We start from the raw sequence: 23,301 nt of genomic DNA, 5'->3' as shown, positions 1-23,301 counted from the left end.
TTTAGATATGAGGCGCTGCTCCGTATTATAAATAGTCCCAATTTACGAGGAACATTGAAACTGGTGACACTTTACGAGGATAATGAAACTTCGCAAAACATTATAAAAGCTCGTAGGCAATATAATAAATGCTCGTATTCTTTGCAAACCATTACAATAGTGTTGCGTGTTCGGACCGACTACTTCGAGAATCTACATATTTTTTGTCGGCAAAAGTATACATTCCTCGCGAGATTTTTTAAAAGTCTATTTTCATAGTTTACGGTTGCTGATTTATCGCGTCTTAGGTTACCAACCTAATGAATTTTATCACTTTTAAAAATGCTTCAGACATAAATTTTTGGTTTAATTTACGATGATGGTATAGCATGTATCCTATCCTACCATAAAAAAAATGATGAATTAACAGCGTTATGATTAGTTGATGTTAAAAAAGAGCGCGATATTTTGAATTTTCGTGTACATTGAAATATTTGTATTACATGTTTAAGTGTGTGTGATTTATATTTCAACAGGAAATCAAATTTATGACTAATCAATATGGATAATAATCTGCAAAAATAGAAATATGTCGTTAATAAGTCGTTTTGAGAACATAAGAAGTCGTATTTTTAAATTAATTTTAAATCGATAATTTAGAATCTGTGATACTGTGATACTCGTCTTAAAATTTGGTTGAACAAGAGAGAAAGTGAATAAAATAATATGGAGGAAAATACATTTTTGCCTTTTGTACATTGTAAATTAAGAGGTATGCGGTTAATGAAAACTACTTATTTGAATATTAAACCCATTAAATTTGAAGAATGTTCGTGGGTTTTTTTAATGACGAAACAAAAAGATACACGATGTTGAATTATTCATTATTCACTATTATTCATACTAATATAATACTGGGGCTAAAACCATTATACTATTAAGTATGTAAGGCTTAATATTGTATAATAGCATATATTAGTGCACTTTATCAATCGAAGGTTTAATATTTTGGATAATTTTTCCCATACATTCTATTTGTATTTATCAATGAATATCGGTGGATGTAGTGTATTTTAAATAGCATAATTTATTCGTGCCCATTAGAATCTTCAAGATGGTATGTAAAATGTTCAAACAATATAATAAATAACAGAAAAATATGAAAGAAAGAGCGCGCCAAGTGCGCTAAATGACATTAGTAATAAAAAAAGACTGTTAAATTAAAGTAACGTTTTCATTAAGATGGATAATTAAATTTAATTCCTTTATAAAGTTGTCCTTAAATTGCTTAAGTCAGAAAAATCTCCCTCAAATTATAAGCTGACTGAGGAAAAACAATATCATCTTTGTTGCAACAATGAAACATCCAACTATAATGTTCTCGCTTGTGAACTGTAGCTTACATCAAAATGTACAATATTTAACACAATCGATAATATAAAAATATTAAACTAACAGAATAATACCTGAAAAGACTGGTGTAACAAGAATGATATAATTATTAGTTTCTGCAAAAACCAGTTTCAATTACGTACTCGACTTCTATGACTTTAATTTCTGTTTTGAGAAAATTTATGCAATTACCATGTAAAAATAGTAATTGATAAAGAAAAATGGGATATTTTTCAATCAAAATCATGAAAGATTGGGTGAAATTAACTTATACTTCAAAAGTTTAACTGATTGAAAATTTCCGAATATAGAAAGTAATGCATATGAAATGAAGCTTTGATTAAATATCGCTATAAAATTTAATAATTCATAAGTTTCTTCGCTTTCATTTTTCCACCCATTCATTGAGTTAACATGCATAGCATAATTCAATAGATGGAAAAATTAATTTTTTGATTATTCGCTAAATTATTTTTAAAGTAACAAGATAATATGTTGTAGAAATTTTACAAAATTCAAATTACACTCGAATTTGTTCATTATTATTATTTGAAATAAAAATTCGAAATAAATATTCTCATACCAATAGCGAATTTCGTGTTTTTGTTTGTTTTATGAAAATAAATCTGACACCTACATTCAATATATAATGGATAGTATCTGAAACTTTAGAGATAAATCATATCAGTTGGCACAAAGCCATGAGATAACGTGATGATTGAAAAGGAAAGTTGTAAGCACTGCATAGAATAAGAGTTATAGGGGAAACGCAGAAACGTAAGTTGTCCTTGGCATTCGCGTCTCATCCGCTCATTAGCACCTACGGCGAAGCGTCCTTGGATTCCCCTGAAGTACACCCGCGGAAAATTAAAGAACATGCCCAAAATGTCAAAAGCAAAAGAGCGATTTGCGACTTTGCAGTGGCTGGCGCTCGAAGTGGCGGCATCTCTTTCTGGCGCTCTAGCGGCGTGTTGCGAGCACCCATATAGGGAGCGAAAGTGAAGCGGCGGCGCGGCGCTCGCCGGCACGAGGAGGTGGTATCTCACTTTTTTTCTTCTTTCTTTCATTTTTTTCTCTTTTATTTTGGCGAACCGGGGCGAAAGATAAAAATCGACGTTCGCGCTTTTCCTGGTGCAGCTAGCGCGCGACACATCGTGTCCCCGATTGAATTTTCCCATAGCCGCTATGACATAATCGAGCGTGCGCGAAACGGCTTCTCAACGGCTTTCAATTAACGGCTTGCTTGTCGTCGTCGTCGTCGTCGTCGTCGCTGGCGCGAGTACCGCGCGATGATTGTTTCTCGGAATATATTTACGGCGCTCTTTTTAAGGACGAGACATTTGCACCCGTTGATTCATCCGCGCAAGACTATTGGCAAACGGCAATGCAGCGCTCAACTTTTTCGCACGAACGCACCGCTGTACCGTCGGCAATTTATTTAATTATCAACTTCTTCGGTCAATGATGAAATTCACTCGCACTGGTACGGATCTTTCAATTTAGACTTCACTTGTTTAGAGTTTCGCTGTTGTTTTCTATTATTTCCACGGCTATTGCTTTGCGTTGTGCAGGAACATTCATTGGCTCATTTATGCCACTTCATTTTTTTTTAATTTATCATTCATTAGCTGAATGCAAGATCCATAAAATATTTAAGGACCAATCAATTCTGTGGGTTTTCTAGTATAACCAGTCGAATCCATTTTCGCATTTTTGACGCAAGTATAAAAATATCCATGGTCGTCAAATCTTTCTTGGAATTGATATCCAGCAAAAAGTAACAAGAAACCATCTAACTACCCTCGTCGAAACAACTTTCTGAGCCTTCAGATTTGATTGGGTATTGCGAAAACGAGGCGGCTATACTTCTACATGAATATATTGGAAATTTAAAGATTTCTAAAACTGAGATATAATTGAAAGGTTTCTGAACAAAAAGCAATATCTATCCTGTCAATCTTACGTTACACCGTGTAAATATAATTCATTACTTAGTGCTAATACTAAAGAATAATAACATTCTAACAACGATGTCATTCGTAAAAATACAGAACTGACAATTGATGATAATTGTTTTTCAAAATAATTTTCTAATTCTCCAGATTTAGAAATGCGCGATCGAGTAAAACGATGGAATTAACATTAATGAATTTCAGAGGCGCCAGGACATGTGTTCAGCATGAAGTTTAAGTGTGACACCGTGAGTCACGTCTGCATTGTCAATAAAGTTGTACCGTTTCAAAAAAATCAGTGAAGTCAATGACGAGCTCTGAAACAAAGTATCGTACAGCCAAAACTGGCCTTACCGATGATTCATAACTATTTTTGGCAGTGCTTTTTGTTTTTCTTGGGCGTTGGAGCATATGAAAAATATCTTATAATATGATTAAACATATTTAAATAAATGAGGAATGTAACAGTGGATGATCAATATTGCGTTGTATTGGGTTGTATTGTATTGTATTGTATTGTATTGTATTAGGTTGTATCAATGTTGAAATCGAGTATCTGCGAATAAATTGAAAGATATTTTTATGTAACTTTAAAACACTATATCACGGTTAAAGATTATCCGATTTTCAAAAACAACTAATTTTGATGTAATTTACTGAACCAAAGTTCTTAGTAGAAAATTAAAAATATCACACAATTTAAACTTTTATATATTTTGATCAATCGATTGGAAACTTGATAAAAAATACTCGTTTAACATATTTCACTTAATATCTGACAGATTTGTAATAAACATACTCAATTACAATATGGTTTTCTAATGAGTCGTTTGTCTTTGTAATCAATTATATATTCAAGAATGAGAAAATTAATGATTACCTTAAAGATTAAATGTATAAAATTTCATTATTTACCGGATACATAAAGAGTTCGACTTTCAAATTTCATCACATTTAAAGAAGCAGTTCAGAATCTTATCATCAACTCAGAAAATCATGTAATAACGTTCTTTGCAATCAAATTAAAAAAGTTTGTAGTAACGTATTTAAAAAGACATTTAGACAAGGGACTTTACTCGATATGTTATTATTACTTAAGAAAGAATAATTAGAATATCTTAGAAAATCTAATTTTTATGTATAGTTTGAGAATTCAACTATTTACAGCTAAAATGCTGTTTATATTTGACATTCGTTTATTTTGATTAAAACATCAAACATAACAAGAAGCGTGTTCGTGCAAAAATGCATGATCGATTCAAATGTAATCAAACAAGAAACTTGCGATACTGCGAAATATTCATGCCCGTGTCAGTGATACCCCATATAATAAATCACGATCGGATTCTCCCAACTCGGCAAAACAAAAAAAAGAAGCCGCACGCATTCATCAAACACGCTGCTTGATGAACATATCATCTTTCACAAGCACGCACACGCACGTCGAAAAACGAGAAAAAGTAGTGGTCGCGAGCAAAAAAAAATAAGAGCGAACACGCAGTGGGCGGTCACGTACTTTACACCAGCTACGAAAATTAATGCGGGTAAACGTCGAATCTGCGGGCGAGGTAAGAAAATAAAATTGCAGCGTAACATCATTGTCGCTAAACGACTAAGGATGCATCCGTTACACGGTACATTAAACTCCTCGCGCGAACGCGAGTTTATCTCGGTTAATTGAGTTTCCGTGGGATGAATCACTGGCGACCGGCTAAAAGCGACTTGTCTCATGTGCGTATGTTGTTAGTGGCAACCTAATCCCAATTACGTCGAGGTGCGAGGCTCGTTTACACGTGGCTATTGGTGCTTCGGCTATGCTCGCGTTCAATTTCACTATCAGTGCCGCTGGCCTACCAGTTTTTGACGTTTTGATTGCAAATTTTGGAAGAACACGAGAGAAAGAGAGAAATGCTTGTTATGGACAGGAGGCGGTTACCGCACGTGGTTCAAGTACTGATGAGTCGATAAATTCAAAATACTTTCAGAGCGGGATCTCTTCTACCTGTTGCAAGTGATGTACGTGGTTGTTTTTTGGGTCGCCGTCGTGTTTTCGTAATACGGGTGAATATTCGAGACTTCACTGCCGCGATAATAGTCAATTAAATACTCAATTTAGACATATATGGTTTAATTTGAAATGTTGGTATAGTATCGAGTATAGAAACTGGTCACTCGATAAATCATTAAATATTTTTATCAGTGTTCTGGTCAAGGAAAAATTGCAAGACTTACAGCTAGATGATAATATATATGAAACATATTATTAATTTTTTTTTATTTTGGCGGTCGGTCTCGTGATAAAATTTCAAGTAGTAGTAATTAGTTGAGTCAGACGCAAATTATAGTTACAAAGTGTAATTGAGCCTTGAGTTTTTTATTTGCAGTTCATTGTGATTCAGTATTCAAAGAATTTATCAAAATTACTATTTAGAAACCAACGTTCCCAAACTTTTCTACAGTGTTACTCATTGTCCATGAAATGGAGATGACGTTATAGCGTTTAACGCACTAGACCAGTCAATTAGTGCTTAAAAATAAAACCCTAAAATTGCAATTAAATTCAACGATCGAAACGTTTTCAATAAGTACCCATGAAATTTGCAAATCTCTAATTTTCAATTTTAATCAACAGTCTCTGAAGTTTCACTTACATTTGGAACGTAGCCAACTAAACAATCATGATCCGTGCAAATGTATGGAAAACCAGCATCTCGTCCGAAAACAATCCTCAAGAGCGCACCAACAAACCAACAACACACTTCCGCGTCGCAAAAACCGCCGCGTGCGATTAAGCGTAGCTTCGGTGTCGCGTCCTTGCGCGATTATAGTGCCGGCAATACAACACACGTGTGGGCGAGTCAACGGAGTACACGCGATTGCTCGAGTTAAAACGCCGACACCGTTTCTCTCTCTCTCTCTCTCTCTCTCTCTCTCTCTCTCTCTCTCTCTCTCTCTCTCTCTCTTATTCTCGTTGCAATGCCTCCTCCTACTTCTTTCCTTATTCTAGGCGCGCGAGACACGCGACTACAGCCAGCGAAAGCTGGTAATGGTGGGGCGACGACAGCCGAGAAGAAAAAAAAAGAGCAAACCTTTTTGATTTTGTCCGCGAGATCAGTGGCAATGCTTCGGATTACGATTCGTTACACGGAAGTGGTATTTTTTTATTAAGACGCGCTGTTGTAAAACTGGGATTACAAGTACAGAGTGAATATGAGCGGCAACGGGTAAAGCTCGATTTATTTCCTCCAGCAGCAGTCGCTTAAAGTGCAGCCGGAAATAGCGGAGCTCCATTCCAAAGCCATGACCAATCAATAATAGTTCTGTCGCAAAACAATCAGTCCAAAGTTCGAAGTAACTTGTTGTTTTCCGGTTAAATGGATTCGTTGCACGAGTACAAAGTTTTAGTCTAAAATACTTTCGTAATTCTCGACGGTACAAGCCCGAACGACTTAACAGGTTATAATTTAACTTGTCCCTTGTAGCGGCGTTCCGAACTCGCTTTCGTTTGCTAGAGATAAAAGCTTTCGTACACCTACTTGTTACCGCGCTCACAACAAAAAGAGAGGAAGCGTTACGTAAAGCGACCACTTATCAATTAAGCTCGCCTACCACCGTATACGCCAATTCGATTTAGTTTCAAGCAATAAATCTTCACTAAACAGCTCGTCTTTCCGCGACCTCGGCAAGAGAAGAAAGAAAATTGACTCATCGACCGATGATAAGCTAATAAAATTAATCGCGATGCCTTCTGAAAGTGTTCATTGCGACGAGACTGCAACATTCTTTGTAAACTCTTCCTTGTTCTTTTGTTTTTCCTGTACTCAACTGCCCCGTACGAAAAAAAAAACAATAACACTGACAGCGACATTCGTACGTATACTTGGATTATAATTTTCGGATTAAGCGATCATCAATTTCTCTATGAGTTGTTTATAAGAGCTCTTGACTTTATTGCCGAGCGCCGATATAATTATTGCATCACGATCGACGGGGGATTATGTACTCCGATGTGCGTGATTTCTTCTTTTTGTTATTAATATTCAAACGAGTTTGCGCTAACACTTTATTGATGTGGCGTTCACAGACACTCGTATTTCATCAAGCCCAGCTTCTTATTGCTCGCATACTTGCAAACAACTTGAAAGCGAAGTTGATCGTAATTTTGGCTTAGAAAACGACGGTCAAATTCAATGACGCCAATTGGAGTGAAATTTGTTTTAAAAATTTCCGCAATTTTCGATAACGCGCTTTCGATGCCACGTCATGATATTTAATATTCCCGCGTATTTCTCTTTCGCGGCTTAAAGGCTTAAGGATCTTAAAAGAAATCATCGGTTTTCAATTAACTCAATACGCGAAGGCTCCGAACTCGCGAGTCTCCGTAACTCATCGCTCAAGGCGATCGCTCGGTCGCGCTACAAAGGAAAGAGAAGCAAAGTTCAGCGCCATCCATCACGTCGAGATGCGACGACCCATAACTCCTCCAACTAAGCGCGACAAGGCTAATAAGAATTTCCTGCGCGAATCGACGGCCGAAGGTTTGCGGTGCACTTGAAAGAGCATGTAAACGCTGATATTACAATAAGTGTTTTATTAACGGAAGAACGAAAAGATATACAGTCAGTCTGAGAGTTAATGGCGACGCAGGATTAATCATTTCTCAGGGTGAACGAGCGCGTATGAGCAGTGTGCCCATTTGCATGAAAGTCAGACGTTTTATAGCAACTTAATGGTGAATACACAAATAAAGTTTCTATATGACTTTGCGAGGGAATTTCATATGAAAATCTTGACGTGCATTTCTCGGCTTACTTTATTATTGTAAAGTAATGACTATCTTACAACTTTATTGAATAAGTCTGAGAATGAAAATAAAACATTGTGATCATGAAATGATTGCATTTCATGTAAGCTATATACTCATAGATAACCTTTTTTAAATATCTATCATTTCTTTTCATGAGCATTTTTTTATAAAAGCATTATGTTTTTCAAATAAATATTTTTCTTTATAAAGAGTGAGGTTTCGTTCTTAAAGCAAGAAAAAAATTAACATATGTTGGAACCATTGCAAACTGTATTTCGAATAGCATTAGTTAAATTCTTTCCTAAATAAACTTCTTAAAGTCATATATATCTCGAAATGTAACGGAATAAATTGTACAGTCATTTCTGAAATATTCTATATTATGAAATTTTTTACTTTGTCAGAAGGTAAGTGGATGATCTACTTGAGATCAATGATAATCTTAAATATGTTTAATATTGTAAAATTTGAATAATTTTATAATTATGTGATAGTTTTAATGGTATATAACTATATTTAAACAACTCAACACAAAAAATACAACTCTCGTAGAAATAAATATATCTAATTCTGGTTTGGTCAGGCAACGGAAATCGATAAAAAGTTGTACTTTTATTGCAAAGAAAAGCCAAGCAGTAAAAGCCACAAAAAAGTATGTTATGATCTGCTGAACTCACCAAGATCAAACGGATAAAATAAAATTGACATCCGCAAAAATTACATGAAAGAGCAAGGCACAAAACGTGTATATAAGGGAACACGTGCAGTAATTAATTTGAATGTGCTGTCAAAAGAGTTGCCATACAAGAAACGATCGATCACAACTGACAAATATGAAGCGTGAATACAGATTGCAGAATCGCTCCTATTGCTACGAGATTAATGCATGATTTATGTTTAATTTACACTTCGCCAAACATAATCATTTCGTATTATGCAAATCCTATGATTTGTATTCGAGCTGCCGCCCGCGTATTTTTCAAAATATCTGATTAATTAATTTTCCACTTCGATATTTGTTCCCGCGGCGGTTCAAGAAACCTATATCGGCAAACCAAAGCAAAGTGAAATTCATCCTGGACGTTTCAGTACGTAACAGTCGGGAAAAAACCGTCCACAAAGACGTGCCTCTGATCTTATCCAAATTCAGTGCTATCATAGAACGACCGAAATCGTCCGTAAACGTAAAGTATGAAATGCAATGGAAAAAAAAAAAAAAAAAGAAATTGTCTGTGCGCCCGCGGCGCGAACGCAGTCGTCGAAGAAGAAAGTCCGGACGAAAAGAAAAGCTGGCGGACGCGCGAGATGCGAAAGGAAAAAGGTAGGATGATGAATAGCTGAAAGCGAGCTCGTCTCGCGCGACTTCGGAGAGTATACCGAATACGGGCATAATGAATATCATTTCTTTTTCGCGCGTTTGCTCGGGCTCGTTCTGGCACTCGGCACCTTGACCCACATTTAACGTGCACTAGAGTCCGCGACAAACGCGACACGTCATGCTTCGCCTTTTATTACGCAAAGCTGGCTCTGCTTTATACAACGATGCATCCTTATATCCTCCTTGATGCAGGTAAACGCGTCTGGTTTTATTCGTGTTCTTTTCAACTGTCGCGTGGATGCAAAGGTGACCACCCCCTCGCCCAACCTGTCTAAGGTCGCTTTAACATGCTCAAAGATATGCTTTGTTAATCAAGTTTTAGCAGTCGTCATAATAATTTCAACTAGCTTTTCGTAACAAAAGCTCGATGTGTTTTGAGATTGAAAAAAACAGTTACACGCCGAGCGGCGATACGATAGCGTGGTAAAGAATGAAAAATACATCTAAATAATCATCAATCTTGTGTCTACAAAAGGCGCTTCTACTGTCAAAACCAATAGGCGAGCGACCGTAAAACGAACGGCTTTTTAACAGCTTCTCTTCACCACAGGTAACAAAGCAAGCAAAAGTGATATCTGACTTTCGCGCAGTGTCAATCTCTTCCAATATGCCATCCGCGAATAAGTAAGAAAAAGCAAGTGACAGCCTATTTAAAAGCGAGTGACAAACGGGCGTCGTACAATAGACCGCACGCAAATCTCTCGTCTTGCCAAAGACGCGTGTTTTCATCTTCTTCGCTCGGTCGCTCGATTCGGCAAGGCCGCCAAGGGTGAAAACGGATCGCGTAATGAGGCGCGTTGCACGCGTAGTTGGTCTCGGGCGATGCGAAGACTCACCTTCAGAAAGTCGCGCAACCATACGACCTCGGGTTTTGGGTCGCCCACGACCTCGCACTGAATTATCACAGTATCGCCTTCCTGTGCCTCTGTTGATAAGGGCTTCGTAACAAATAGTGGTACTCGAGAGTATCTGTGGGGAAATTAATTCATTGTAACATATTCTGTCTTATGTGAACTGAAGAATTTGACTTTCCGAAATTCTTTATATTTCTTTATAAAAAACAAATTCTACCACATAAATCGAAATCATATCTTTCGCTAAAGTATAAATATGTATATACTTTTTTACAAATTATGATACAATTAATGCAAATTCTAACTAACAATGAAAATAAACATAATCGACTAGTACTTTTACATATAGCTCCAGTATCATAGTAGAGATTTATCAGTGACCCTTATACGAAAATAATTTTATATTCATATATTAATTATAATTTACTAGAATAGTCTCATAATATAACTTATTTGAAATGTTCAACATGTGGCAAATCATAACTCACGGAACATCAGCATCAGGAGGATTAACGACGACATGAGGTTTAAAGTCGTCGGTCGAGGTAGCCAAGCTGTTATCAGTGCCAATTATGGATATTCTCGTAGTCGTTTCAGCCCTGCCAACTTCGTTGGTCGCTGTACACGTGTAAACGCCCGCATCTCTGCTCGTTACTCCGGCAAGTACCAGTTCAACTGTACCGTCGTGACTTAGCGCCATTACTGCTCTTCTGCTTGGCCGCAATCGTATTCCATCTCGGTGCCTATATTTTTTTACAAACAAACATAAAGTATTTCGAATTAATATAATGAATATAATGAGTTATTATAAACTACATAATTTATTATTCAACACAGATAATAAATTTGAAAGATCTCACCATTCATTAGTCATAATCAAATACACGTGGCTACTTTAATTACCATATTTTAAGTATTAATTTGAATCATTCATTTTGCACGTTAAAATAAAAACGGATAGCACTAAAATGAAACGTTAAACATTATTTATAATGAATAATAAAATAAAAGTTTCATATAATGGACAAACATATCAAAGAATGCAAATAAACAGGGTAATCTCCGAAGCTCTACGAAACTGATGCATCACATTGTTGAGTTTGACAAATCCATAAAAATCTTCACAAAAGGCATTCACAAAACGAAGCATTACTCATCAATATTCAAAAAGCGAAACTTACCAAACGATGCCGACGCTGGGATAAGCTTCGATTTGTGCGCAGAGTCGTAGCTCACCACCCACTTTAACCGCGTAAGCAACATCCAATCCGTACAGGAATTCCGGTGCTATGTAAGCCCGGATTCCTTTGTCGACCACCAAAACACAGTGGCAAGATACTGAGCCGTTGACGTTTCTGGCGCAAGCCGTATATCGACCGGAATCATCGAGACTAGAACGCGCAATCTCCAGTGTATGGAAGTGCGATTCATCCACGTAGATCGACCGAGTTGCTTGAGAAAATTATTGAGATTAGAAAAACATTGTGATTAATCACGCAAACTCAATTTTACGCAGTTGTTTTTACACAACGTTGTATTAAATATTCGTCTTATTAAGTTGTACTATGTATAGCAATATTAATCTGCTCATTTTTTAATAAAAGTTAGAATATATCTTACACTTCGAGAGTTACTTACAAGTATCAATTACTACATTCCCATTTTTATACCACGTTACATCTGGTTCGGGACATCCATAAACTTGACATGTTAACCTGACCGGATAAGAAGTTTGAACTCTTCTGTCACGCAACCTCATTGTAAATTGTGGTGGGCCGTCTTCGGTTAAACCATCGAGGAACCTTTAAACGATCAATAAGAATATTAAGTAAATTAGTTGGTCAAACAAGATCATTTAGATTTGTACATTGTAATACCTTTTCTTGAGACGAGAGTCGGCACTCAAAATTTTCGGGTCATATACAACTAACACTCGCCCGTACGACGACACCTTGCCAGCTTTATTAGAAACTTCGCAAACGTATCTGCCAGAATCGTTTTCGCTGATATTGTCCATAATGAGTGAACACAGTCGTCGTTCATTTTTAATAACATATCTAGGATTTACCGTCCTATCGATTTCCAATGTTTCTTTAAACCATTTCACATCGAATTTCGATTCGCTTCGAATCTGCAATAGCAACAATTGAGTAATATACTTCATCGTTATTTTTTTTAATATCATAACCAAAAGTGTGTTTACTAAGCATGAATTATATAATAGCGAAGAAAGTAGCTACTTGACTTATATAATTTTCGTACAACTAAGATAAAAACAAAGTAGATTTCTATCAATGAGATTGTACGAGAATGTGCCGAACAAGTACTTACTTCGCATTCTAATTTGACTGTAGAACCCGCAAGCGCCTTTAACTGTCCGGGAAGAATTCTCGTGAATTCAGGAATTTCAACATCACTGCTTACAGTGGCCGAGCCTTTCATTGTAACAGACTCGCCCCATCCGTAACGATTCCGTGGCGTGACGCGAAATTTGTACTCGCCGCCAGGTCGAAGGTTGAATGCGTCGAATGAATTGATTGGCGTAATACCAAGCTATTTTCAACAAACATATATCGCATGGTATAAACTGTTACATTTTCAAAATTAGTACAAATCTAAGTCACTGTCTTCGCGTAACTGACAAGTTAATTAATTATTACGAGGTCAAGCAATAAATTTGATAGTAATCAAGTACGTAAAACTGTTTCAAATTACTTTTGACATTATTGTTTATTGCGTGGTGTGGTACCCTCCAATTCAAAAATATTTCCACACCAGAGTAATAAGCTATTTTGATACATATGCAAAGCATTACAGTAAATTATTTTGTAATAAAATGAAACACCTACGGTTTTTATGTATCATGTTTAGTTGTACATTTTTACATATCAACAAAATTGAAGGAAAACTTAAATTTACGAAATATTTTCGTTCTTAACCAGAAAATGTCATTACAAAAATAATTTAATATTTTCAAGTTTACTTAATGTCTTTAACCTTAGAAAAATTTCAGCTTTTAATTTTAAATTCCAAACTTTCGTGACTGTATGAGGTCGGACGAAATTCCATTTCGAATAGTCGTGAAACGTATTACTTATTTTCACGGAAACTGCGATAAATGAAGGCGCGAATTGATGACATAAAAATAACAACCTCAGACCATCTAGCGCCGCCGTCGCCTCCCATCTGCCAGGCGTCAACTCGGTACGCAATGACTGGAGCTGGCCCACGCTGATCTGCTTTTCCCCAGGTGAGCGAAAGCCAATTTCTTCCACCGTCCACCACGATTGGCTCACTGCTAATTGGTCCCGGTACGTCTAAATCACATGCTAACTATTAGCCGTGGACATTTCAAACATTCATTTACAATTCTATTATCTTTAATTGTTCTGTAAAGAACCGGCCTAACAAAATAGTTAGCAATTATTTTTAGAATTTTCTATATGACGTAAAATGATATGAAGAAAAATTTGCAATGGTATAAATTTGAAATTTTCAAAATTGAAAATTTAAAGTTTGACGATATATCACATTTTTCGATACTGCACGTAATAGACAATATTGCAAGTTGCTTCAAATTGTATGATAAAGATAAAAAAGATATGTACTAAATTGACAAGATGAACGAAAGTTTCTATTGTACCTTGATAACTTAGTAATTCTAAGTCAGAATTATTTCTATTGTACCAAGCCAACTTCAGTCTCTTAACTAATTTTTCCTTCGAGTCAATCAATCGCTGATCGTCAGCGAAACTATTGGCATCGAAACTCATTGTTCCATCAAACAGTCAGTCCCCAACAATACACAAAATAAACCAAGTGCGGTTCACTGAGAGGAACAACATTAACGATAGCAAGAGAAAAAAGAATAATTGTAAAACGTCCGAAAGTCAGACTTGTAATTGGAGCGCGCGCGCGGTGAACTGAATTTCAAAATTGCTTACGCGCTTCAACTCTTGGGCGATGCGAGGCGGGGAGAAACTAGAATCCGAAAATAGTGTCGCAAGGGGGTTGCCTCGATTTACCAGCGTGGGAGCTCAGGACCATAATTTTTAGTTATTTTGACCTCATTCGCGAGGTGGCATGCAACAACACGCGATCCAAATAACTTGCCGATATAATGCGGTCGATCATGTTTGAAAAATTATTTGCATTTCGTGCCAATTTGCAGGATGCGCGATACGAATAAAGATAACGTAATACTTACTTTTAAGATACGACTCTTGCTCCTTTATGTGTATGTCAGAAAGACGATCCGACAAACTTAACCTTTCCGCCGTTGGTGTCAATGATCTTGCTCTTTGCTTTACCTATTTTAGTAATTCATTTTCCATCGTCAAAGTATTAAACGTGAAAAATAATTCAACGCAGATAAAAGTGATTGTAACCTTAATTGTGAAGAAAGTTCTATCACAGCCATATAAATTTTTTACAAGAATACAATAGGTTCCTTCATCCTCCGGATTCACTCTATTCAATGACAATCTAACGTAGTCGTCGATTATTTCCTTATGCGATCGTGGTCCATCTGTTATGTCTCGTATACCTTTCATCCATACGACTAAGAAATAGGAAATCAATTACAAAATTGACACGCACAACTAATAGAAAAATGTGTGTCCTAATCTACTAATAATATACTTAATTTTTTTACACATCATCTATATGTAAAAAAGTTAAGCACTTATTATATTCTTATTATTATTATTATTATTCTCAATAACCCAATTAATATTAGATCTATATTTTAATATTGTCATAAATATTGACTAACAACTTGGTAATTTCATAAAAAGTACTAACCTCTAGGCTTTGGTATTCCACTAATTCTAAAAGACACAGATACAGTCTCTCCTTCCATAATATTTATAAATTTCTCAACAGGACGTGCGACAAACATGGCTGGTTTTCCGTGATCGTCAAACTTGCTAGACGGAATGACCTCTACAGTTGCACTGGTATCAACATGTCCATAGGCATTGCTTATGCGACAGACGTAAGTGCCAGCTTCGGATTCAGTTGCCTCAGGTACTACTAGCGTATAAACTCCAGACTCAGCAAAAGTTTTAACTTTTGGATGAAGAACTGGTTCTTTATTTTCACCTCTGTCACGCAGCCATGTTACGCTTGAAGGGCGAGTATCTGAAAAAAAGAAACTTTCATAACAGTATAATAAAATAATATAAGTAATGTAATATTTTGAACGTGATCAATACCCTTTATTTCAACTTGTAAAGCAATTGTACCACCAGCAGGAACCTTATAATCGGAAAGGGAAGTCGAAATTTGAGGAAGCTTATCATGTTCTTTACTTATTCCGTAGTATCGAGTATCGAAATAGTATTCGTCTTTTCGTCGTCGCGGTTTTCGCGTTTCATATTCTGCAAAATCCCAGAAGAAATATGATCAAGATGAAATTACTAAATCATTTTATGAATAATAAATACCATCAAAGTGAACAGTATGTCGAATTCGATCGGTACTCGAATCGCTTGTTGCTTTACAAACGTATTGTCCACTATCTGAAGGATCAACATCCGAAATATGCAGACGGTAAAAGCCGTCACCAGGTAACGATTGCCTATACCGATCACCCCGTAAAAGTTGCTCGTCTTTAAGCCATGACACTGTTGGCGTAGGCTGTCCTCGTACACGAGTTTCCAAAACCAACTCTCCGTCAGACCGTTTGTATTTATCTAAAACAATATTTGATTCAAATCTAAGATCTAAAATTTGTTCATATAGCATTCAAGTAAAAAAACATTAGTATACCAGTTATCGGAGAGGTAAATGTTGGCCCCGAAGATGACGGTTGATAAATTGAATAAACTCTTACTGTAGCTTCCGTTGTTGACTGCCCGAAAGAATTTTTTGCTACACAAGTGTAATATCCAGAATCTTCAAGCTCAGCAGATGTAATCTCTAACGTTGCCATTCCATTTTCATATCTTATGCGTTCTCGCCCACTTTGTCTCACTCTATCTCCATTCTTTGTCCAATAAACTTGTGGTTCCGGTTGACCAACGGCTGTACAGATTAATCTCACGTGAGATCCTTCAGCAACAGTACAGTTCGTCAGTCTAGTACAGAATATTGGACCCCTGCCACGCTACAAAATAATAAATATTAATTAACAGTGACAATATCAATGATAGTAATTGTTTAATAAACTTACATCAAGAGTTTTATTTTGCGATGAAAATTTAGATTCTGAATCGCAATTATAAATAGCAGCTTTTCTTGATTCGAATCTTCTACGAGACCTACTAAGGGCCAAGCTATCTGATACTGACATTGAATAATCGCTACTTTGGAATGACTTAGGCTTATATGTAGGGTGATCAAATTCTTTCTTTAAAACATCATATGACTGTGCGCGAATTCGTTTTGTAGAATCTATATCTAAATTTAACCAAGATGTGGAAAGAGTACTGTATTTTTTACCATAATCAAAACTGTAAGGACTTTTCTTGATTGCAGTCAAGTCTGGAATGCTTGTACCGGCATATAGTGACGGATGAGATGATTTTAGATCATAGTCTCGATGTAACAGATCTTCTCTAGAACTTGATTTCGTTTTTCTTTTAGATCTAAAGTGACTTAGTTCCAAAGCAGGATCAAACTTCGATTTAGAGATATCTGGTAGTGTAGGTTTTTTATAATGCAGTTTAATGGAACAATCTTTGTCTACAATAAAGTGTTTTTTACAAAGCGATTCGGAACTAGATGTGCTGTATTCTCTGCTCGAAAAACTTTTGTCAAATATAGAACTGCGGTTGATTGACTGAACAGTACGTTCTGCAATACCATAAGAAATGGAGTCACTTTCTTTCTTTTCTTCCGGTTTCAAAGAGCTATTTGATCGACGACATATATCATTTAATTTTTTAGAATAACCATCTTCATCTTCTTCTAATTTTATTATTTTTTTCTGTTTTATTTTATCAGTATTTATAGTACTTTCTTCCCTAGCATCTTTGATATCTATCTTTTCATTAGTTCTTGTGTCTTTCTTTTTCTTAGATTCTCTATTTTGTTCCAACGATATTTTGGATTCATTATTCTTAAAACCATGTTGATTTTGAGATTCTTGGATTTTATTTTCCACATTGTCTTGCCGTTCTTTATCAATATTTTTAAGCATTTCTCCTTTTTGACGATCGATTACTTCTTTTAAATCTGAAACATCTTTTTCTTTTTGAATTTGCTCTTGGTTTTCTTTTAAAGATTCTTTTTTTTTTTTCAATTTCTCCATTTTTTCCTCCCGATTGCATTGTTTTTCAATTTTTTCTGATTTATTGATTTCTTGAGGTTCTCGTTCTTCGTAAATTTTATCAAAATCTTTTTCTTCTTTTATTTTAGTTCCTTTTTCTTTATTGTTAAGTCTCTCGAAATCTTTTTGTTCTTCTATTATTATACTGAAGCACTCGCTTAGTTGCTCTAACGGTATTATTAATATTTTTAAAGCATTTATTAACCCAGTATTTTCATCGGATTTCAATATTTCTGAAGCTGTGGTTTGAGAAACATTCCCTTTTTCTGCTAATAAAGGTAACATATTAACTAGAGACCCAAAAGTTTTACCTAAATTATGTAAAGCTGGCAGGCTTATTACTTGCCACGGTTCGTTAAAGAAATTGGTACTATCATTATCGATATCTTTTAAAGTCGATACTGATGATTTTAAATCATTCAAACACTGTAAAATTTCATGTTTATCCCTTGAGACACTTTCAGATTTTAATATTACTTCCACCATAGACGGGTTGGATAAAAATTTTGTAATAGAATCGTCTAATTTATTTAACGGCTTCCGAATGCGAATCCACAATGCTTCTTCTTGCTTCTTACGCTCTTCTATCTTCATCTTCTTCTTCAATTTCTCTGCATCTTCTTCTATCTTACGCTTATCTTCTTCTTGTGTTAATCTCTCAGCCTCCTGCGTTTTCTTGCGATCATCTTCTTTTCTCAATTGCTCCGCCTCCTCCGCTTTCTTACGCTCAACTTCTTTTCGCAACCTTCGTGCTTCTCCTGCTATTTTACGGTCCTCTTCATCTTTCTTTATTCGTTCTGCTTCTTCTACAATCTTACGATCCTCTACTTCTTGTTTCAATCTTTCTTCTTCCTCCAACTTTTTGCGTTCTTCCTCTTTTCTTAATCTTTCAACCTCCTCCGCTTTCTCGCGATCCTCTTCTTCTTTCTTTAATCTTTCTTCTTCCTCCAAATTTTTACGTTTTTCTTCTTTTCTCAACCTTTCTAACTCTTCCGTTTTCTTGCGATCATCTTCTTCTTTCCTTAACTTTTTTGCTTCTTCTTCGATCTTACGGTCCTCTTCTTCTTTCCTTACTCGCTCTGCCTCCTCTGCTTTTTTATGATCCTCTTCTTCTTTTCTCAATTTTTCTAACTCCTCCGTTTTCTTGCGCTCATCTTTATCTTTTCTCAACCTCTCTGCTTCTTCCACTTTCTTAAGGTTCTCTTCTTCTTTTCTTGCTTGTTCCGCCTCCTCCGCTTTTATACGATCCTCTTCTTCTTTTTTCAATCTTTCTTTTACCGCCAACTTTTTGCGTTCTTCCTCTTTTCTTAACCTTTCAACCTCCTCTGCTTTCTCACGGTCCTCTTCTTCTTTCATTAATCTCTCTTCTTCCTCCAACTTTTTGCGTTCTTCCTCTTTTCTCAACCTTTCAACCTCTTCTGCTTTCTCGCGGTCCTCTTCTTCTTTCTTTAATCTTTCTATTTTCTTTACTCTTTCTTCCTCCTCCAACTTTTTGCGTTCTTCCTCTTTTCTTAACCTTTCAACCTCCTCTGCTTTCTCACGGTCCTCTTCTTCTTTCTTTAATCTTTCTTCATCCTCCAACTTTTTGCGTTCTTCCTCTTTTCTCAACCTTTCAACCTCCTCCGTTCTCTCACGGTCCTCTTCTTCTTTCTTTAATCTTTCTTCTTCTTCCAACTTTTTGCGTTCTTCCTCTTTTCTCAACCTTTCAACCTCCTCCGCTTTTAGATGATCCTCTTCTTCTTTCTTTAATCTTTCTTCTTCCTCCAACTTTATGCGTTCTTCCTCTTTTCTCAAACTTTCTGCTTCTTTCGCTTTCGTACGATCCTCTTCTTCTTTCTTTAATCTCTCTTCTTCCTCCAACTTTTTGCGTTCTTCCTCTTTTCTCAACCTTTCAACCTCCTCCGCTTTTAGACGATCCTCTTCTTCTTTCTTTAATCTTTCTTCTTCCTCCAACTTTATGCGTTCTTCCTCTTTTCTCAACCTTTCAACCTCCTCCGCTTTTAGACGATCCTCTTCTTCTTTCTTTAATCTCTCTTCTTCCTCCAACTTTTTGCATTCTTCCTCTTTTCTCAACCTTTCAACCTCTTCCGCTTTCTCGCGGTCCTCTTCTTCTTTCTTTAATCTTTCTATTTTCTTTACTCTTTCTTCCTCCTCCAACTTTTTGCGTTCTTCCTCTTTTCTTAATCTTTCAACCTCCTCTGCTTTCTCACGGTCCTCTTCTTCTTTCTTTAATCTTTCTTCTTCCTCCAACTTTTTGCGTTCTTCCTCTTTTCTCAACCTTTCAACCTCCTCCGTTCTCTCACGGTCCTCTTCTTCTTTCTTTAATCTTTCTTCTTCTTCCAACTTTTTGCGTTCTTCCTCTTTTCTCAACCTTTCAACCTCCTCCGTTTTCTCACGGTCCTCTTCTTCTTTCTTTAATCTTTCTTCTTCTTCCAACTTTTTGCGTTCTTCCTCTTTTCTCAACCTTTCTGCTTCTTCCGCTTTCGTACGATCCTCTTCTTCTTTTTCCAATCTTTCTTCTTCTTCCAACTTTTTGTGTTCTTCCTCTTTTCTCAACCTTTCAACCTCCTCCGCTTTTAGACGATCCTTTTCTTCTTTCTTTAATCTTTCTTCTTCCTCCAACTTTATGCGTTCTTCCTCTTTTCTCAACCTTTCAACCTCCTCCGCTTTTAGACGATCCTCTTCTTCTTTCTTTAATCTTTCTTCTTCCTCCAACTTTATGCGTTCTTCCTCTTTTCTCAACCTTTCAACCTCCTCCGCTTTTAGACGATCCTCTTCTTCTTTCTTTAATCTTTCTTCTTCCTCCAACTTTATGCGTTCTTCCTCTTTTCTCAACCTTTCAACCTCCTCCGTTTTCTCACGGTCCTCTTCTTCTTTCTTTAATCTTTCTTCTTCTTCCAACTTTTTGCGTTCTTCCTCTTTTCTCAACCTTTCTGCTTCTTCCGCTTTCGTACGATCCTCTTCTTCTTTTTCCAATCTTTCTTCTTCTTCCAACTTTTTGTGTTCTTCCTCTTTTCTCAACCTTTCAACCTCCTCCGCTTTTAGACGATCCTTTTCTTCTTTCTTTAATCTTTCTTCTTCCTTCAACTTTTTGCGTTCTTCCTCTTTTCTAAACCGTTCAAACTCCTCCGCTTTTTCACGGTCCTCTTCTTCTTTCTTCAATCTTTCTTCTTTCTCTAACTTTATGCGTTCTTCCTCTTTTCTCAACCTTTCAACCTCCTCCGCTTTCTCGCGGTCCTCTTCTTCTTTCTTTAATCTTTCTTCTTCTTCCAACTTTTTGCGTTCTTCCTCTTTTCTCAACCTTCCTGCTTCTTCCGCTTTCGTACGATCCTCTTCTTCTTTTTCCAATCTTTCTTCTTCCTCTAACCTTTTGCGTTCTTCCTCTTTTATTAACCTTCCTTCTTCCGCTTTTCCTTGATCCTGTTCTTTGCTTGCTAGCTCTTCCTCTTCCGCTTTCTTACGGTCCTCTTCTTTCCTTGCTCGCTCCGCCTCCTCCATTTTTTTATTGTCTTCTTCTTCTTTCTTCAATCTTTCCTCTTCCTCTAATTTTTTACGTTCTTCTTCTTTTCTCAGTCTTTCAATCTCCTCCGCTTTCTTACTCTCATCCTCTTTTCTCAACCTATTTGATTCCTCCACTTTCTTATGCTCATCTTTTTCATTTCTCAAACTTTCTGCTTCTTCCGCTTGTATAAATTCATCTTTTTCTTTGTTTGCTTGTTCTGCTTCCTCCATTTTATCATGCTCATCTTCATCTTTTCTGAATCCATCATCCTCTACTGTCTTTATATTTCCTTCTTTTTTCATTCGTTGCTCTTCTTTCCTTAATCTCTTTAGTTCCTCGGCATTTTCACTTTCTTCTTTTTTCTTTAATCTCTCTGATTCTTCGGCTTTTTCGTATTTTTCTTCTTTGAATAGTTTCGTTTCCTCCGTTATTTTTTGTTCTTTTTTTTCTTTGAATTCATCTTCTTCCTCTGTCTTATCGAATCCTTTTAGTTTGAATTTCTTTTTCTCCTCTATTATTTTATACTCTTCTTTTTCTCCCAATAGCTGTTCTTCCTCAGACTTAAGGCATTGTTTTTCTTCTTTCTTCAATTTCTCTTTCTTCCCATCTGTTTCATACTTCTCTTCTTTTTTTCTTAATTTATCCGATTCTTCAGATTTTTTGCTGTCTGCTTCTTCTTTTAATTTCTCTGTATTTTCAATTTGCATAATTTTCTTATCTTCTTCCCACGACTTGTCTGTTTTCTCTATATCCCTACTTAACTTATCTTCCTCTTTGCCTACATTTCGTGATATATTTTCATCCTTCCTTTCTTTATCTTTGTATAATTGCTCTTCTTTATTCAACTGTATTTCATCTTTTTCAAGCTTCCTATCTTCTTTTTCTATATCGGTAGAAATTTCTTCTTCAATCAGTGGTGCATAACTTTTTGAAGCGTTTTGTACAAGCGGAAATTCCTCAATTACAGCTTTTTGTTCTTCTGTAAAGTTCGATTTCCTTCGAAATGTAATATTTTTCTCCAATTCTGTGGCAGTTCTAACGTCTGTCTCTTCTACTACAGGTGCGATTTGATTATCAAAATCTGTCATGTGCTCAACAGTTTCTACCACTTCTTTTGAAGTCGAATCAGTGACTTTCTGTATCACGTCGGTATCGATATTTTGCGTTATCGATGCAATATTTAGTCCCGATTGCATCATTACATTTGCTTTTTCTGATTCACTGGTTAAATCTTCTGCTAATAACTCAGAGCCTTTGATGGTTATTATTTCATCTATCTCTGTGTCTGGTGCAATCATTGTTTCAATTTGTGTGGTTTCAATTTTTTCAATTAACGGTTCTTCTATCATTTGCTGACCAATTTGAAACACTTTTTTATCTTGGTTCATATCCTGGACATTATTTTCTTCCATTATTTCATCTACAAATACATGTTCTTTTAAAGACGTCTCTTCTATATTTTCCTTTATTTCTTCATTTGCTAAATTCAGAGCATCTTTATATTCAGATAACTGCTTTTCTATTACTTCTGATTCGCTTCCTTCTAATATTGTTAACGATACAATTTGTGCTTCTTGTTTTATTATATCGGCTGCAAAATTCTTACCATGTTCCATTGTAAATATACTTTCTTCTTCGATTTCACATTGTTTCGAAACTTTTTGGACATGTAGAGATTCCTCGGTTACATCTTTTTGCTCTTCTACAATATTTGATTTTCTTCGAATTGCAGTTTCTTCCTCCAATTCTAAAGCACTTCTTACGTCTAGCTCTTCTACTATAGATTTGACTTGATTATCAAAATCTGATATGTGCTCAACAATTTCTGCCTCTTTTCTTGAAATCAAATCAAAGGCCACCTGCATGACTTCAGTATCTGACGATATCGTTGATACAGCACTTAATTGTTCTTTTCCTACTTTCATCACTACATTTGTATTATCCAATATATTTGTTATATCTTTTCCTACAATAAGATCAGACTCATCTATGTCCTCAAGTACTGTGGTTTGCTCCATTTTTGTTTCTGTTTTAGCTACAGTTTCAAATTGTGGAGTTTGAACATTTTCGATTAACAATGCTTCAAATAATTCTTGTGCTTTTCCATCTTTATCGATATTTTGTTCAATATTTTCTGCTATTACTTCATCTACAAAAATGTGTT

At 36.0% G+C, this 23,301-nt stretch overlaps 1 protein-coding gene across 1 annotated transcript in view; it reads right to left on the bottom strand.

Moving 5' to 3' along the window:
* LOC131673498 (titin homolog) overlaps window positions 1–23,301 on the bottom strand; it is a 78,420-nt gene that overhangs the window by 48,272 nt on the left and 6,847 nt on the right. The window contains exons 8-21 of the mRNA XM_058951518.1: window positions 16,538–23,286; window positions 16,135–16,471; window positions 15,810–16,058; window positions 15,579–15,743; window positions 15,166–15,504; window positions 14,751–14,923; window positions 14,570–14,672; window positions 13,516–13,679; window positions 12,694–12,915; window positions 12,240–12,493; window positions 12,001–12,164; window positions 11,544–11,814; window positions 10,851–11,105; window positions 10,345–10,477 (exon numbers count right to left, since the gene is read on the bottom strand). Of these exons, the coding sequence (XP_058807501.1) occupies window positions 10,345–10,477; window positions 10,851–11,105; window positions 11,544–11,814; window positions 12,001–12,164; window positions 12,240–12,493; window positions 12,694–12,915; window positions 13,516–13,679; window positions 14,570–14,672; window positions 14,751–14,923; window positions 15,166–15,504; window positions 15,579–15,743; window positions 15,810–16,058; window positions 16,135–16,471; window positions 16,538–23,286 (9,578 nt within the window). The remainder of the gene's footprint in view (window positions 1–10,344; window positions 10,478–10,850; window positions 11,106–11,543; window positions 11,815–12,000; window positions 12,165–12,239; window positions 12,494–12,693; window positions 12,916–13,515; window positions 13,680–14,569; window positions 14,673–14,750; window positions 14,924–15,165; window positions 15,505–15,578; window positions 15,744–15,809; window positions 16,059–16,134; window positions 16,472–16,537; window positions 23,287–23,301) is intronic.

Source organism: Phymastichus coffea, unplaced genomic scaffold (assembly GCF_024137745.1).
Source record: "Phymastichus coffea isolate CEN01 unplaced genomic scaffold, Cenicafe_Pcof_1.1 PCOF00180, whole genome shotgun sequence".
Taxonomy (NCBI): Eukaryota; Metazoa; Arthropoda; class Insecta; order Hymenoptera; family Eulophidae; genus Phymastichus; species Phymastichus coffea.
This window is presented reverse-complemented; position numbering and strand designations above follow the sequence as displayed.